The 17,408-nt window shown below is 46.5% G+C and overlaps 1 protein-coding gene across 1 annotated transcript; it reads right to left on the reverse strand.

Moving 5' to 3' along the window:
* Window positions 1-534: 534 nt before the first annotated feature.
* TNFAIP3 (TNF alpha induced protein 3) lies at window positions 535-17,033 on the reverse strand. Its single transcript, XM_069787220.1, has 9 exons — window positions 16,745-17,033; window positions 13,192-13,504; window positions 8,759-8,949; window positions 8,385-8,532; window positions 8,011-8,181; window positions 7,095-7,275; window positions 4,695-5,605; window positions 2,976-3,208; window positions 535-2,303 (listed from the first exon to the last, which is right to left on the reverse strand). The coding sequence occupies exons 2-9, from the start codon at window positions 13,502-13,504 to the stop codon at window positions 2,022-2,024; spliced, it is 2,430 nt and encodes an 809-aa protein (XP_069643321.1). The 5' UTR covers window positions 16,745-17,033; the 3' UTR covers window positions 535-2,021.
* Window positions 17,034-17,408: the final 375 nt, after the last annotated feature.

A 17,408-nucleotide genomic window follows, 5' to 3' on the forward strand; every position in this document is an offset into this window, starting at 1 on the left:
AGCAACCCAGACACCATGACCGAAAGGCTTCCCTGCTGCCCCTGGTGAGGGGCGGTGGTAGGGCTGGCCTGTGCCTTTGGGGCTGCACGCATGGCTGGGCAGAGGTGGGCATCTCCTGCTGCCATCACCGCCTCCCAAAGGGGCACTCAGGCAACGTCATTTGGGAATCCTTGGCGTAACTGATGGATGAATGAAAAAAGCAAAGTCAAGTCAGACTACCTTAGCTTCCCTTGCAGCCTGCTCCTGCGCCACCCTTATGCTTATGCAGTTCTGGGGACTGAAGATACTCTGCACCCACAGGAGCTAAGTCCTTATGCACACTGACTGCACACCACGGCCCTGGGAGCAATTCCCGAGAGGACGATGATGTAAGGTGAGGGTATGCAGAGGCTTACAGCAAATTATCGCCTCCTCAAAGTGCTTGGCTACATCATCTGAACGAGGGAGCACTTGGTAACATGCTGAATGGTGGTCCTGAACAGAAATGCTTTCTTCAGGGGGTGTCCATGCTCAACTGCGCTCTCTTTCATCAGTATAAAATAGCAAATTCAATCCTTCAATAATTTATTTCTTTATATCAGAGAATGTTTTTCAATTATACATTTAAGTTTGTAACTTTCAACACAAGAGTAAATATACGTAAAAAAAGTCCTAACTGTGCAAATTTCAAGTTGCATTGTTTCAAATAATATAAATATTTTAATAAAACATACGTTCACATTAAGGTTCACAAAATATATAAAATTTAACAGAAATAAGTCATGAGTTTTTTTTTTCCTTTTAAAAACTGTTTTTTAATAATTAGAAAAAGATTCTAAACTTGAGAAGCAACTTAGAAGAGGTATCGCCTCCAAAATCATAGCAGCAAAACAGATGCTGAAAACTTAAAAGGAACTTGAAAGGAGAGGAGAGAAGCAGGTACCAGGTGCAACAGTAAAGGCAAGGTCACTAAAGAAAGTATTGCAGATTGAGAAGTGGATGCATGAATTCCAGGAGTAAAATCTTGACCCTAAAGCACTCTGTTACTGAGCTCCAAGCTGTTAGTATGTTAACAGAACCACATTAAGGATAAAAGGAAGAAATGTGACAGAAATGGCAGGGGCACGGGGGTGTGCGTGAACAGCGGCACACATATCCTGACAGTTACAATGCAAGAGAAGAGAGTTGTTTTGGTTTCAGAACTGAAGCTGAAGACAAAGGGGTTTGGGGTTTTTTTGTCTGTTGGAGGCAATTCCTTCCATATGAGTAGGAAGGGAGGATTCCATTTTCCCATCACATGCATATGCTCATGAAAGTTGCTTCTGTAATCACCTGTCTTTCCAGCTGTCTTGGGATTTGGGAAAGGATCTAAATGCTAGTTGGGTTAAGCGTGTTAAAGGAGCAGACCACTGCCAGTCTTGTTTCTGGCTGTGGTTTGCTGAGGGCTCTGCAAACACAGAACCACTCGCTGTTAACACCCTGAACGCCTGTGGGAGCTCCTGCCTTGATGAGCTCTATAAGAACACCAGCAACGACATCGGCAACCCAAAGCAAGTTTCTTCAGACATCAACTGCAAGTTGCATCAGCCTGTCCTGGGGGATCCCTCTCAGGAAAGGCTTGCCTCTGACTGATGTATGCGAATGCAAAGAGCTCCTGCACCTCCAACAGTAGCCACGGCTCCTCTCCTGGGAGCAGGTGATGTATTGAGAGAGAGGCAGAATTGGGAAGTTCTTTGGATTCAAATGCTTCACACTTCCTCCTGGGAAGTCCAAGAATTAAATACAGCGTTGTAGGAGCTTAGTCATGAACAACAGCTCTGTGCAGAAGGCAACCTGCCCTTCTCAGCAGTCCTTGTATGCAGTGTTTAGAGGAAGTAGACACTTACTCCTGTTCTTGGGAATAAACAGGAATACTAGCAGACAGCTTATATTTCCCCCTGCTCCCCACTCCCAGGACTGTTAAGTGTTTTGGACATAGCACCGTTTCAGTGAAGGAAGTAGCTGGTTTTGCTTTCTTGTTCTTTACCAACTCCTCTCTGCCGCTACCCATAGATCTGTTTGAACTGGTAGCATTCATTGCAGTAGCCGCTGCACTTGGCATTGCCATAGTGATCGCAAGCAGGGGCTCGGCAGCGTTGCTTCGGGGGCTCCTCTGCAGCCAGGTCCCTGGCACTCCCCGACGGTGGAAGCTGACCGAGGCGCTGGCACTCCTGGCACAAGTCGTCGCTTCTGCAGGCCAGGTTGTTTCTACACGAAGCCACAGCACACTGTCTCTTCTGGCTACTCAACGCTCCTCGCTGCAAATCTCTGTGCTGTCCCGTTCTCTTGAAAAATGTTAAAACACATTGTCAGTTGCCGTGCTGGCAGCACAAGCGGCTTTTCATTTACTTTCAACTCTGCTCATGGTTTGTATAGGTTACCACTGGGGGTTGTTGCAGACACATGCTTCTTCTGAAAAGTACAATACCAAGAGCCAAGTTGGGCTTTACCAAAGAAAATCTCAAATTCTGTCATTTCTTAGAAAAAAATGGCTTTTATCTTTGGTAACTCTCAATTCTAAAAGGGCCAAAACAAACCAAACAAGAAAAAAAAGAATCTGGAACACAGAAAATCTGTAATGGGCTCAATGAAAAAGGCAATATGAGGTGGACTAAACCCCTTGATGCAGTTGCATAGCTCTAAGGGTAAGAATGAAAATCTCTCTCCAACCAGCAAACAAACCAACTGTTGGTCCAATTGCTTCCACTAAAATTGCTGGCAAATTCCCAGCTGAGGTAAAATTGAGCACGGCCATGATAATCCTAAACTGAGGACGACTCTTAGGAGTGCTGCTCAGCTGCAACAGGAAAAAATCATGAGATGCTCTACGCTTGTCTTTCCATGATACTTCGGATGCAGTTGTTTGAGGATTTTCTAGTACACATCCTGAGTTGTTCGCACAAGAGAAAAACGTGCAGCACTAAACAAGAGGAAGATTTTGAGAAGTTCATACTTACTTCTGGCTGTCTCACCAGCTGTTCTTCTGTCCTCCTGGCTTCCTGAAATCGCTGGTTCTGGGCTTTAATGAAGCAGTTCTGGCAGTACCCCTCGAGCATCGTGCTGCCCAGGGTGCCGCAGTCACGCCGCTGGCAGGACACGGTGTTACGGAAGGCAGCGGCAGAGTTCCCCGGCTGCCCCACTGCCGAGGACTTCCTCTGAGATCTCCTCTGGTGGCGTAGCAAAGCATTGTCTGTAATGCAAAGTAAGGACAGGAGGAGTTTGAATGTGCCCAATAGATCTGATGACCCAAAACAAGTATAAAAAGCTCCACAGTTTAAAAATAAATAAATAAATAAATAAATAAACAAATAAAAAAAATCTACTAGCCTCAAACACGGGTTTTTGACAATCCTGAGACCCCTCAGTTGGTGCACTTTTCTTTATGTTACATAAATAAGGGAGCTAATACAGCCTGATTTTCATATCGGAAGTTGTTGAAAGAGCTGATTTGGGAAAAACTTGCCCTCAGTGGGAAAACTAGATCCCACTGAAGTCAAGAGGAATTTCACCTTTGGCTTCAACATGTCATCCGTGACCTACCCTGACATTTGCCTTTTGGCCTCCCCCATTTCAGGCACGCCAGGTAGTAGAAGTACAGTGGCACAGAGCTTATGGGCAAAAAGTGCCTTACGCTTTTTAGTCTCAAGAAGCAATCTTATATACTGCACAATCAAAAGGAAAAATTTTCATTGTGAACAATGCTGTAAAATAAGCTATTGCAAGCTGGCATAGAAGCTCCTAATTGGAAAGTATGTGGAAAGCGCAGCATTGTGAAAGATGTCCTTGCCCATGGCAGGGGGGTTGGACTAGATGATCTTTAAAGGTCCCTTCTGACCCAAACCTTTCTATGTTTCTATTGGCATACTTGTCAAAAATTAAAGTCTTAAGAGATAAGCAATAATTCTCTTATATGTGCCTTTCACCCTCTATACCCGAAGGCTCTTTGCCTGTAACAGGGCAGTAGCGTGAAAGATGAAGATTTCATGATGCGATTTATTCACAGACTATTACCTTTTTGAAGGCCTGCCTTTAAACACACATGTGCATGCACACGCATGATATTACTGAGAAAGATTTCAAGGTGGATTATAACAATACACTCCTAATCAATTATAACAATGTACTCCAAAACACAAGCACATTAGCTACAGTCAACTTCTACTTGCTCTGCTCATCAAGGCGACTTCAGTAGTTACTCCAGAATGTTATACCTGTTGCATCCAGAATGGATACGGATACAGATCTTCAAATTCATCCCAAGCTTTTTAAAAACCTTGCTAACATAACTGGTTTTCAGTACGATCAGTACAACAGCATTTCCCTCACTGACCCCTACAACTTGTCTAGCTGTGAAGAAAATTCATACCAAACCATGATTGCAGTGGATCGTGGGGAGGTATCAAAACCCACCCCCTCTTGAGCTAGTTTTGCTTCCATGAAAGCTGATGGGAAGTTTTACAAGAGATTTCACAGATTTCCCCACTGTTACTGTGTGCCCCTTTACGGGCTAATAATGGCCAAAAAAGCACCTTCTCCCCACACTGCAGCTTCTGCTCCACAGCATTTCCATCATCCTCTGCCCTTTTAGCACCCAGTGCATGCAGAGCTCCGTAGCTCAAGGAGGCTGAACTGCAGCCGGCAAAAAACGTGCCAAAGCTCACCCCATCTCCACTTACCGTGGTTTTCCCTGTACTCAAAGAAACACAGCGTGCAAAAGCCCTCATTTTGCAATGTCCCAAAAAACTTGCAGCCAGGTTTCCTGCAGAGGTTACCTCCTCTCTTCTCCTCGGGAGGCAGTGCCGGCGGTGGGGGCTCTTCGCCGCAGCTGTTGGGAGCCTGATGGCAGGAGTGCTGGAGGAGGCTCTGCGAGATCTGGGACGGGTCGGACGTCGATCTCTGGTGGCACGTGGGCAGGAAAGCGGGGCTGCCGTTTGAGGAGCGCTCTGTAGACCTTTTGAAGCAAGTGCTGCATATACCGTTGAAGGTCCTGTTGGCCTTCTGATGGCACACTTTGCACGTGGCATAGTCTAAATGTCTCTGATCATCCAAGTTGTTGCAAGGACCAAGCTGTCTGGAATTGTAGCAGCGTTCGCAAAGCCCATTGTGTTGCACATTCAATGTAAAGGGGCAGTCTGGTGTCCTGCATTTCATGGCCGTGGTCTCGCTGTATAGGAAAAGGCTCGGAGCAGTTGGAGGTGCCGAACGAGGCCCTGTTACAGGCCCTTCGGCCGTCCATCCCCCAGGTTCACAAACGTCCCCACGGGAGGAGCCCGACCCAGCTGCCTTCAGTTTCTCAGGTGCTGCTTTAGAGGTCTGCTTTCTTCCTTTGCTTCCTTGGGACCTGCGCTCAAAGCACTCATGGCAGTAGGGCTGGGTGTTCACAGACATGTAGAAAGGGCAATTCGGCGTTTCACATTTCACCTGTAAGAGGGAGAGCTGGGAAAAAGACCGTTCCTGTCTGTTCCTGGAGCAGGTCTCTCTTCTAGCAGGCTCAGCATTCTCCTGCCACTTCTTGTACTCATGCTGTACCAACTGAAAGTAATCTTCCACGAGGTTTATTTCTTTGGGTAGGTTGCCTTCATCTAACCTGACAGCCAAAAAAGGAAGATTGCATCAGTGGTGGAAAAGGGCAGATGGTGGGGATGGAGGCAAATACAAGCAACGTGGGGAGGAAATGTAGATTTAATGCACATCCACATTAGTCAGGTAGAAAATCCAGGATGTTAAACTGTTTCTGTAAATGGAAATTATTTTAAAAGCAGGTGTTCAGTGATGTCAAATGGAGACTTTCACATCTAAAGAAATGGTCTGACACAATGATAAACAGAAGTATTCTTAAAAGGATTTTCCAGGTGAGGGTTTTCTGTCTGAGAGCTGTTTGTACAAAGTGTATGGATAATCTCTCAGAAGTGAAAAGAGAAGTCCCCCAAATCCTGGATTCCTCTGAAGACCGGTGCTTAGCTGAGCAGAGGTTAGCATGGAAGACCTCTTTCTTCACCAGCCCATGCTATGAACAAGCCTTTTCTACAGTGGGCTCAGCATTTCATGATACAGTTTATCAGGAAATCTGCTCCTGGTTTTGCCCTGTTGGGTCTGTATCTACCAGCAAAATTCTTCAGACTACAGGGCTTCTATGTGGTGTGTGTAACGCTAGCATCCATCACACCATCCCTACTCTGCCCGCAACCACAGGGAAAAACCCACACGGGAGCTTCACCATGCCCCAGTTGGTAGGATGAGGAGCTAGCATTACTGGCAATACTCCAGAACGCATCTGTGCAGTGGGACTAGCCGTGGGACTATGGGAGCTCGATCGCTACTCTTCATGTACGCACATATCCTTCGGGTAGGAGGACTTCAGTTTTCAAGGCTTCTAAACCAGTACCACCCAATAGCACAAAGATACCTCCCTGTGTGGTAATAGAAGCAAAGACAGAGGATACAGGGAGTCACTTCCCTCCTGCACTCATGAAGGGGCTGGGCAGACACCGCTGCCAGCATCCCCTAAACGCGAGAAGCCGATGGGTGCTGCCAGCTGCTCCCTGCACGTTACTGATGCTTAACCGTCAGGAGGATGAGCGCAGACGGTGGTTCCTCTGCCAGCCACAGCTTCCTGCCTACTGCCACACTGCAACTGCCCGGGGTGTCAAGGCATCTGCGCTAAGAACATACCGCCAAGTACTTTCCTTAGGGCAGCCAAAATTACACCAGCTGCCCTTTATGCAATGTGCTCTTACATAAAGTGCAAGATCTAAGTAGTTCCTGGGTTTAACTACTTTTCAGCCGCCCTCCTGTGTAATCTAAAAGTCACTGAAACTAATCCGTTGGGTTTACTCTTCCAAAATATTAGTTTTAGTCTGCTAAGTCTGAAGACATTTTCACCTTTAAATTTGAGACTGGTCTGAGCTCACACCACTTCCAAGCATGTCAACAGTAATGCCAATATTTCCTATTTCAGAGGGTAAACACGTGTGCTACCGTGGAAGGAAGGAAAGACCGAAGGAACATACTGGGCTGCCCAGCTTCTCCCACCTCCATAAAGAAGACAACTTTGAGGAAACAGGAATGACACTCACTTTGCAGCATTAATTAGATGAGTTGTACCATGATCCCAGCCTTGCACTGGAATTTCTATGACGATCAAGTAGTCTTTTAGCAGCTGCTCTTTCTCCCTCTCTTCTGCATCTGTCAGAAAGTGCACACTCAAATCCTCAAATCTGCCTCGCTCACTGGTGACCAAAGGGACAGCCCGGATTTCTGTGGGGAAACAAGGTGGATTAGCAGATATATATATATATTTTACCAGGCAGGAGTAACCACAAGATGCAACACACGGAGATGTCACCACTGCTGCTGAATTTTGGAAAGAGAGGAGAATAGAAACTGGTTTCTCTGGCCAGCCAAACAGTGCCACTAGAGAAGGATGCAGACACATCTGCACCGCAAACCTAGCCCCATCCCACAAGAGTTTTAACGTCCCCATAGCAGTTTTCTTCTCAGTGTGGGCAGCTTTGTAGATCTTAGTTTGTTATACCTTTCCACAGGATGGTGCCCTAACCTGAACCAAGAGAACTGCTATCCATTCAGAAGAGATGTATGAAAAATGGCAAAGCATGTATGTCATTATCCCTGCCAGGCAGCAGTACACTCTTTTGAGACCATGTCCTTCAAAGCTTCTTCTCCTATGATGAGGCGTGCAAAGGAGGCCAGAAGACAATGAAGCAGAGGCCACCCTTTGACTGCTTCCAGCCTGCAACCAGGTGAGTTGCACTCTACTTTCAACCAGCACTTTGAAGGCAACCTTTAGTTTCTATTCAGATTTACAGACAAAGCTGTTTCTGCTCACATTTTAAAAATATATTCCAAAGGAATCTTTTGCATTTATTTTAACTTTAAAAATGCAAATCTAAACCAGATTTTATTTTAAATGAGTTATCAGCACGACGATATTGAAGAAGCTACATGAATACCAAACAAGGTACTAGGAAATACCTGGCCCGCTGTCCTTCAGAGTCACTAGTGGTGTAAAATGCATGTTGTCATAGCCGAGCACAATTGGGTATCTGTAGCATTCTTCAGCTGGCCAAAGAAGAGGCAAGTAAATACCACCGACGTTCAGAGGAGCAAAACTGGAGCCTGACTCTAAACTTCTCACCACTTTATCTGCACAAGAAAGAAAAAGAAAACACAAACACACACAAGTAAGTATGTGCTATAGGCAAGAGAAAGCATATTCTGGGTGTTTTCAAAAAGTTGCTGAAAACACCCCATTCTGAAATGCATCTACCTAAAACCAACAATTATTGAAGTAAGATTACTAGCACAGCACAGAGTAACATGGTGAGATTACTGGCTAGGCAACTTACCGGCAAGGACAATGACTGGCCTTCTGAGGATGTTAGCAAGGATGAAGATGTGGATTTCTTCCAGTGCATTATATGGAAGCCTGTTTCGAGCCCCGGATGCTTCTGGGGAGGTCATTTCAATGAGGTATTCCCACTCCTCCTCCCAATTCTGAGGAAAGAAACATCCATCAGCAATGGTTCAAAGACATGGAGGTCAGGAACCGACTGCAGCACAGCAGTGCTCAAAATAATCACATTTTCCCATTTCCTCCAAAGGAAGACTATTTCTGCTCTCCACTGATGGCAGAATCCATGAAGCCAAAAAGCAAACGAAATCAGCAAGGCAATGCTGATGAGCACTTAGAAAAAAGCACCATTCCCTCAGGCCACCTTACCCGGGTGTCATAGTGGAGTCCCGTTTCTACAAACTCCTGGGATTTAATAGCCTCCCGCTGCCAACGGAGCTTGAAGTTCCGTGTGTCAATCTCCCTGAGTGTGCTAAACAATGTTTTTCTTAAGACAAGGTCGATATCTTCGATACCCCACATGTACTGAGATGCAGCATGCATGAGGCAATTTCCATCACCTGCAAAAAAAGAAAGAGGACATTATTTTTAAATGGCTACTTAAATAAAACGTCACAAGCATGTGGGATGTAGAATTACACTGCGCATATGCATATTCCCTGTGCACTTCTCTCTAAGCCTTGGACGGAAGGGTTTTAAGAAGGAGTCTACAGCTACGAGCTCTCTGCTCAGAAAGGAAGAAAGTCGCCTCTCTACTGGTTTTGTCCCTTCACCGGTTAGTGTTAAGCTGTCATTCAGCAATGCCCCTTATCTATCTTACTTAACTTTGACTGATATAATGAACTAAATTTTGGGGTCAACTGCAAATGTCAAACACAGTTGAAATAGCTTTTAAACATAAAAAGTCATCTTAAAATTACAAAAGAACATGTAAATCTCACTCATCAGTGTTTATACAAATATACACCTGATGGCACAGGGAAGAGATAATGGAAACCACTAAGAAAATACTATAGTAACACCAAGCCTCACATCCCCTGACGAGCACTGCATTGAAGGGCTTGGCACTTGGCTGTGCTTGATGGAGGAATTGTAATAAAGAAAGAGACAGAAACGGAAGAGTAGGTGAATTATGTAAAGCAATCATAGGAACACCACTTGCCTTCCTCTCAGAACTGATAGTATGCTGGGCTGTTAAATATTTTATTTAGAGGGCTGTTTTTTAAAAACACAAAATTAAAGCTAAATAAATGAAAACCACAATGATTTGATTTTCATTTAGACACCCTCCTTGCATTGAAAAAGTCCTCTTTACTCTCCAGGTAGGAAGGAAATTAATGTTCTGCAATTTCACAGGGGAAGAAACTGAGAATCAGAGGAGTTAACTAACTTAATTAAAAGGTGTGACAAAATATACCTATGGCTGGGTTTCAAATTCTATCTCTAGCCATTTTCTCCAAAAGGGGATGTCTCCCCTGAAAGGGAGACATCAAGAATCATTACTGTCATATCCTCAGATTCAAAACTAGGTCCAGTGTTTACTACAGTGGTAAACAGCTTCACCCAATGCTAAGAAACCACATCAATTTCCTTGGAATAGAGGACATCAACCATGGTAAAGTTACCAGATTTTTCTCATGTGGGAAACCCCCCCCCCCACCAAAGAACCCCCACAACAGACTTAAACCCAGTTTGCCACATGCATTATGGGCTCAGTTACACCATTTGTGAACACTTTTGCTACTTTTTCTATGAAACTGCAGAAAAACCCCTACAACAGACCCCAGATCCTGAAAAAGATATAATCTGAAATCTACTCAACACTTCATAAATTGTTATGGACTCACTGCATATCAGATTCCTGCAACTGCCTTCTGGTTTCTGAATGCTGTCTTGCAAAGCTTACTTCAAGTCTGCAGGCTGCTTACTTGAGCTCAAAAATCAGGGAACAACATACAAGACAGAAAAACTGACTGGGTTTCCTTCTGACCAAGAAAGATGACATATTAATCCCATTAAAATTTTCCCTTTGCAAAATCTAGAGCAAAGATAAGATTTTTTTTTTCTTCTCTCTCTCTGAGAGCTCACTTTCAGTTCTTTATTGAGAAGCGTTGCCCAAAATTCCTTACACAGCACTTGGAATTCCCCTGCACCGTTTGACTAGCAATTGAGCAACAGTTGTACTTTTTGTTCTGCAGCGCGTAGGGCTGAACAGCAAAGCCTCCCTCGGACTTTCCCAGGGGGTGTGGCTGGGCGAGCTGGAATGAATGCCGATTCATTATACAAGTGAAATCTCTACAGCCAATAGATGCTGGAATCTTTAAATTTAAAAAACAAAAAAACAAAAAAAAAAAGCCAACAGTTTCAATTTGTATACCTCCTACTGCTTTCCTTCTATCCTCCATTCACACGTCTGCAAGGAAATGTGTGGTGATTCAAAAGGGCTTTTTTTAATTAAAAAACCCCCACCACTCCACAAACTCATATACATATTAGGTAAAATAAACATCAAAAGATCCTACAGGAGATACTTTCTCTGTTTTCAACAATTACAACCTTCATCAGAAAAAAACCCAGGATTTTCTGAAGAAAGCCCACCATTGACTGAAAGAACTAATATATTCCTCCCACATCTATGGGTTAAGCAGCCAAATGCTTTAAAAAATATTCTTCATGCCACGTGGGAGAAAAAACCCCAACCATGTTATTTTCTGGGATAATACAGGGCTTCTCCAGGCTTCTGTCCCTTCTTTCAGGGATCCTCTCCTTCAGTCCAGTCTATGTTCTGTCTCCTGCAAAGGTCCCTCGCTGCGACTACTTTGCATAAATCACAGGTTCCCAAAGCCACTCCTACTCATGTACTTAATGACCCTAAAGCACTGAACTGAAGCTGAGTTCATTGGCTGCACGGGATACAGGGGGACCACAGACTGAGTCCTTGCTTTACCCTCCCTCAACCTGCCCTAATATTTCAGCATCTTATATATCAGTACACCTGCTCATGGATGGGATCCAAGTCACCAGTCCACAAATTGTTCCTATTTGTAACACTGCCGACAGTCATGAGGCAATGCAAGAGGTCACAATTATTGACTATGGCGTTGTCAGCAGCAAGGGCCTGTCCAGGCAGTGTTAACCTCTGCAGGACTTGTATTGACAGGAGATGGGGGATTCCAAACCCGTTGCTCTTTGCCCTGGGCAAAAATTATGCACATTGTCCATTTTCCTAGTAAATCTGTTAGACTGTATCTCTTGGGGTGAAGTTTTGAAGATGCAGTACTTGGAGCAATCTTCCTAGAACCTGTAAAGCACTGCCTGCCCTAGCTGCAATTCCAGTCCTTCTGGAAGTTCAAGATTGCGCGATCTCTATGCACAGCCTAATCACAGCCATGAGAATTTTACACCAGTGCAGAGGCAGCCCACAAAAGCCCACCAGAAGGTCAGTGCCTCTATGACAGTTACAGAGACGCACATTAGGGTCAGGCTTTCTAGGTTGGGGCAGTGACATCTACACAGAGGTTCTGTTTTTATGGCTTTTGCACAACACAGCTGTGTACAATCAGACTGAGAAATATTGTAGAACTTGTGATGGGAAGAATGTGGACTAGGAAGATAAGGGCAACGTGTATATAAGCAGATAGGAAACGAAGCTTCCGCAGAACATAACATAAGGACTTCAACGAGGCTGCAGGTCCACCGCACCCAGTGTTTCTATAACCACTGTGATCTGCTCCTTGAGCAAAGAGTATGTCTCTTCCATGTTCCTGGAGTCCTCACTGTCCCAGTCTACCTTCCCGGCTTGGGGCAATCTGTGCTGTAGGGAATCCTGAGTCCAAGTCTGCAGCTGCGTGACCATAAGTCATAGCCATTACCGAATCTTTCCTCCGCTGAATGTGAAATGCCCAGCAACTCTTACAGTCATGTGCAAAAGTTTCCTGCTCAAGACTGTGGACACGTGTTACCTATTCAGGAAACCTTTGCATTGCTGCTGTACCTTTTGATTTACAGCACTTTGATGCAATACACACAAAGTAACCCAAAAGCCAAGTCCTAAAACCAGCACTGACCCTTGAAAGAAAAGGGCACTGCAAACTTTGCATTGGACAAAGATGGCTGTCAGTCATGCATGTGGGAGTTGCTGGAGAGCCCCGAGGGAAGGCAAGAGCTGGCAAACCCCAGCAGGGAGCCGAGGATGAGGGAGCCGGCCAGGTGCGGGGCGCTGGCTCCAGGGCCAGCGAGCTCAGGTTCCCAGAGGCTCCACGTCCAGGACGCTCCTGCTGGCACTGCTGTTAAAGCTGGATCAGCAAGTGAACCTTGCCTGCCAGCTACAACGGCAGGGCTTATGGCAGGATATTAACTTCTGCTATATATACACGGGAATGCACCCCCGTCACTCAAAGCATCTGAAGTCTCCTCTCGCCTGGCATTAAAGGCCCTTCAGCACTTCCGACGAGGCAGCCAACACATAGCAGAGTTGGATTCACAGAAAGGCGATGGGTTGCAAGTCAAGTTTCCCACCTGGTATTTTACTCTGACGTGCCACAGGTTACTGATATTATGAAAATATCTGTGAAATTTCCGGGCTATTCATAATACCGTGATAGGGGCAGGGGTCTGCTACAGCCTCAGGACAGTACATCATGTGAAAAGAATTTTAGCTTACAAAACTAAGATTAAAAGGCACCACTTTTTTAAAGCCGTGTGCTTCTGTTTCAGTAACGTGAACTCGGATGCTATTAATAAAGGTGTTACATTCATATTACCCGTTATAATGGGGGTGCAAAGACCTGCTCATAACTTACCATTAGTCTTCAAAGGGACAAGTCTCCGAACTTCCATGCACCAGTTGAGCTTCCTCTGGCGCTCCAGCGAAGTCTGGGTGGCCTGGTCAGTCAGGGCCTTCTGAAGTGTTTCCCGAAACTGAGGGCAGAACTGGCACATTCTGAACATTTCTATGGTGTATCTGTGCATAGTCCTGAAGTGGTGAATTATTCCGCTGGGGGGTTTGACCAGATCTTCAGGTGTCCTCTCTCTAATCTTCATGGCTTTCAGCATATTGCTCTGATACAAAGCTTGAGGAAGAATGTGTTGGCCAGCCATGTTTCTAGAAGACATCTGAAATGAAAAAGGATCCTTTTATTGACATGTTAGTGTCCTTGCATCACAGTGCTATCACTTCTGCAGAGATTGAGAAGGCACTTTCAAGGGCAGGATTCTGGCTGCAGTTTTGCCTAAAATGAGCACAGGGTGGATGCAGTCCACTGAGCCTTAGACAGATGATGATTTTTAAAGCTCATATCCATCAGCCTCTCTGCATTACTCGGATGTAGACACTGATCAGTTTATTCCAATAATTTACTGCGATCATTTACTGAGATATTAAAGCGAATTTATTCATAACTAAGGAAATTGCATCATCGTTCCAAAAAAAAAAAGCATTCAAATCAAAGTAAGGATAAAAGAAGGCAAGATCAAGGCAAGGGAAAATGATCCTGGAAACTTGACTAATTGATAATTGTACAGTGTAATCCCATATGAACTTGCTGAACTTTCAGCATGTTTCAAGCTCTTGTTTTGATGACATGCCAAAAAAAGCAGATAATGACCATTTCAGATTTCCACAACCCATACATTCTGAAAAGTGATGCTTGGTACAGTTACAAAAAGAGCCCCAAGAATTACATGTCATGCTAGTATCTGTCCCATACTTACGGTGGCCGAAGATGGCAAATGAGGAATTTGTCACAGAGCAAGTTGAGGCTCCTTATATTTTGTGAGTGGTAGAGCTACTGCACAGAGGTGCTTATGCCACGTGTGGGGGTGCAGACTGCAGTGCCGCTATTACTCAGCGGTAAGTCAACATAGCTGAAAAAGCATTTCCACTTGGCTCAAAAACCCCAATATTTTTCCACAGTGGGACATGTAATGTTTGCTGGCCTGCGTCCCTTTCTGCAGTATCTCTAGCCTTATGGGCTACAGCAGGAAGAACAAAAAAACCCCCATAACCTCAAACTGTCTACACCCTCCAAAATACTTATTCAGAGCACATTAACTTTGCGGCTAGCTAGAGCCAAACCTAGGGACCACATCCCTCAAAACTCCCGTGCACGGCAGTAACACAACCAACAACCTATTTTTACATGGAGAGACTCTCCATGCTGGCCATGTACATTATTGCTCTGTTTAAAAGCAAAGCAAAATTTCTATTAAGACAAATAAAGGTATGCATGCCTAACATGTTTAGAATACAGCTGGTCACATTAGGGGAACCCACCATTGTGATTATGAATCTAGGGACAAATACCAAGGCGTAAGTATGTGTTAAAGTCTGGTTATATACCTTGCCAAGTACAGGGAGACAAGAAGCAACTGAAAACTGGTTTATGCAACTGCTAGAAGTTTTCTCATGGAGATGGGAGTCTGGAGGGCCAGAGGGAGACAGAAGGACTACAATCTGACGGGCTGACCGGGAAGGCACTCTCAGGTCTGTGGAGGCAGAAGACCCCTCTTGCACAGAAGGACTTCAGCATGCCCTTCCCCACAGGGAACCAGCTGCTCTCTCCTCTTCACCCAGACACTTGCATTGGCGACATCCACCTCCAACCGCTCAGCTGGAGTGCTGGAAAGGACCCTGCCAGGGTAAGAGGGGACCTTGAGCTCCTGCTGCCAAGAGCTGCCCTCTATAACCTCTCTGAGAACCAGCTGATGGAGAGATTCAGTGGAACCAAGCCCTAAATAGAGGCAGGTGAAACGCGAGATGCTGCAAAGTTCTCTCTGCTCAGTCAGGGCAATGTCATTCATGCAGTGTTTCCTCTGCTCCTGTAAGAGCACTAGGGACAGGGCTCAGAGCTGTCACATCTGGCAACACGTGGAAAAGCTTTCCTTTAGCTGATAAAGGTGGCATATTCTTATCATTCCCCCACCAACATACAGCCTTAAGATGGAAATAACACATTTTCTCATCCACTCCACCCACCAGTATAGTTTTACACATGCTATTTATGTAATCCTATATTTAAATGTATGGATGATTTAAGAAATGAAATATGAAGAACCCCTTATCAATCTGTTTAATAACCACAGCTATACTTTACGCCGAGATGACCAAAATACTGAATTCCTTACTTACGTAAGTAGAGCCATTGAGTCAATGGGCTTTTTTTACACGAATGAAGCACTACCGACATGGACCCTTGAAATGGTTATTTCCAGCTTTAAGTAACAGAAAGTACTGAGTTTACAGAAGCATTCACTGAAACTATATTATTCAATATTATATTCTACAGGCATATTTTCCCCTCCACACATGGAAATTACTGTCTATGCTATTTATGGTTATTAAATGTCAATCAAGGCAAAGGCTGAGCAACCCTTCTTTTCAAAAAGAATGTGATGAAACAAACAGAACTCAATAGCCACCTAAGCTAGAGATTTAAGGAACAGAAAGCTCAGCCACAATTATATTCATTTACACTGCACTGTGCTTTACTGTATGCTATAGTACTTTAACCTTTCGACGTGTAATGACTACGAATTCTCTGAAGAGCACCGCTGTAAACAATGATTAAATAGCTATCTGAGGCAGCATCCTTTCTGAACAGGTAATACTGAGGATGCTGAGCTCGCGAAAGCTGAATACTGTTCGGAGATCTGCCAGGGGCTTCATAAAGTTATTTTAATTTTCCGTCCTCTATCCAGAAAACAGCATCGATAAACTCTTTTCTGCTGAGTGCTAAGACAATGCTAAAATAAACACGCTTAATACATCTACAGCGCCCATGGATTTCTATGCCCGGCTCTTTGCCTGAGCGCTTGGTGCAGAACTAAGCATATTATCACTCCTCACCAAGGAAGAGGATGAGGCTGGAGGGTGTTTTATGTGCCACCGGACCGGTTCACACGGCTTGGTTCCCTAACTTACCGGTCTGCTGGAAGCAAGTGCACGCAAGGTGGAAGGGACAACCACCGCTGTTCCCCCCCGCCAGCTTTACAGCAGGAGCTCGAAGCCAACCACTCTTCCAGCAGCGAAGCAAGGCGGGCGCGGTGCCCGCCGCTGGCTGTCCCCCAGCCCCGCGCCGAGGGGGGCGCCGGGGTCCCGCCGCGCCCGCCCCAGCGCCGGTCAACAGAGGGCACAATTTCACCGCCCGGCCACAGATGCCCAACACACGGCCCCCCTCGCAGCGGTAACCGCCGGGCAGAAAACGACCAAACCCCGCGGCCAAACCCGCCCGCTGGCCCCAGGAGCCCTCCAGCAAGCGGGGTGGGGGACACCAAGCCGGCTGGAGGCTCCGCCGTGCCCTGCCGTGCCGTGCCCCGCCGTGCCCGCCTCCCTTGCCCGTGCCCGCAGCGGTTCACCTCTCCGCCGGCGGGTTCCTCCTCCGGGCGATCCTGCCGGTAACTCCTGCTCAGCAGCGGGGCTGGGGCGGTGGGACGCAGCCGAGCCCGGGAGCCATCAACCCCCCGCCGAGCCGGGGCTCCCTTCCCTCCGCCGCCCCCTCCCCGCCGGAGCTGCTGCCGCCGCCGCCGCCGCTGCGGAATGAAGGGCTGAGCCGAGCCTCTTGTTTTTTTTCCCTTTCTGTTTCAGCGCCCGGGCGAAAAAAAAAAAAAAAAAAAAGAAAAAACACACAACAAAAAACCCCCACCGGGGATTTCCACCGGCAGCGCCGGGGACTTTCCGGCATGACACGGGCGGCCGCCGCCGCCCACCCCGCCCGCCGCCGCCAGGGGGCGCCGCCGCGCACCCCCCGCCGCCGCCGGGCAGCCCCGCCGCCTCTCCGCCCGCCGTGACTCACCGACGGGCTTTTCGGGAGCCGGGGTGTCATTTTTTCCTTCCTTATTCCGTTTTCTCCTCCCCCTCCACCTCCACCACCCCCACCCGGGGCGGGTGGGTGCCCGTCCCGTCCCGTCCCCCAGGCCTCGCTTTGCTGCCGGATCGGCCCGGTGCTCGGCTGGCCCCCCGGCGCGGGGGAGGGCAGCCCGCGGCCCGAGTCGCTGGGGCCGGGGCAGCTCCGTGTCCCGG

Source organism: Haliaeetus albicilla, chromosome 7, assembly GCF_947461875.1.
Source record: "Haliaeetus albicilla chromosome 7, bHalAlb1.1, whole genome shotgun sequence".
NCBI classification, from domain to species: domain Eukaryota; kingdom Metazoa; phylum Chordata; class Aves; order Accipitriformes; family Accipitridae; genus Haliaeetus; species Haliaeetus albicilla.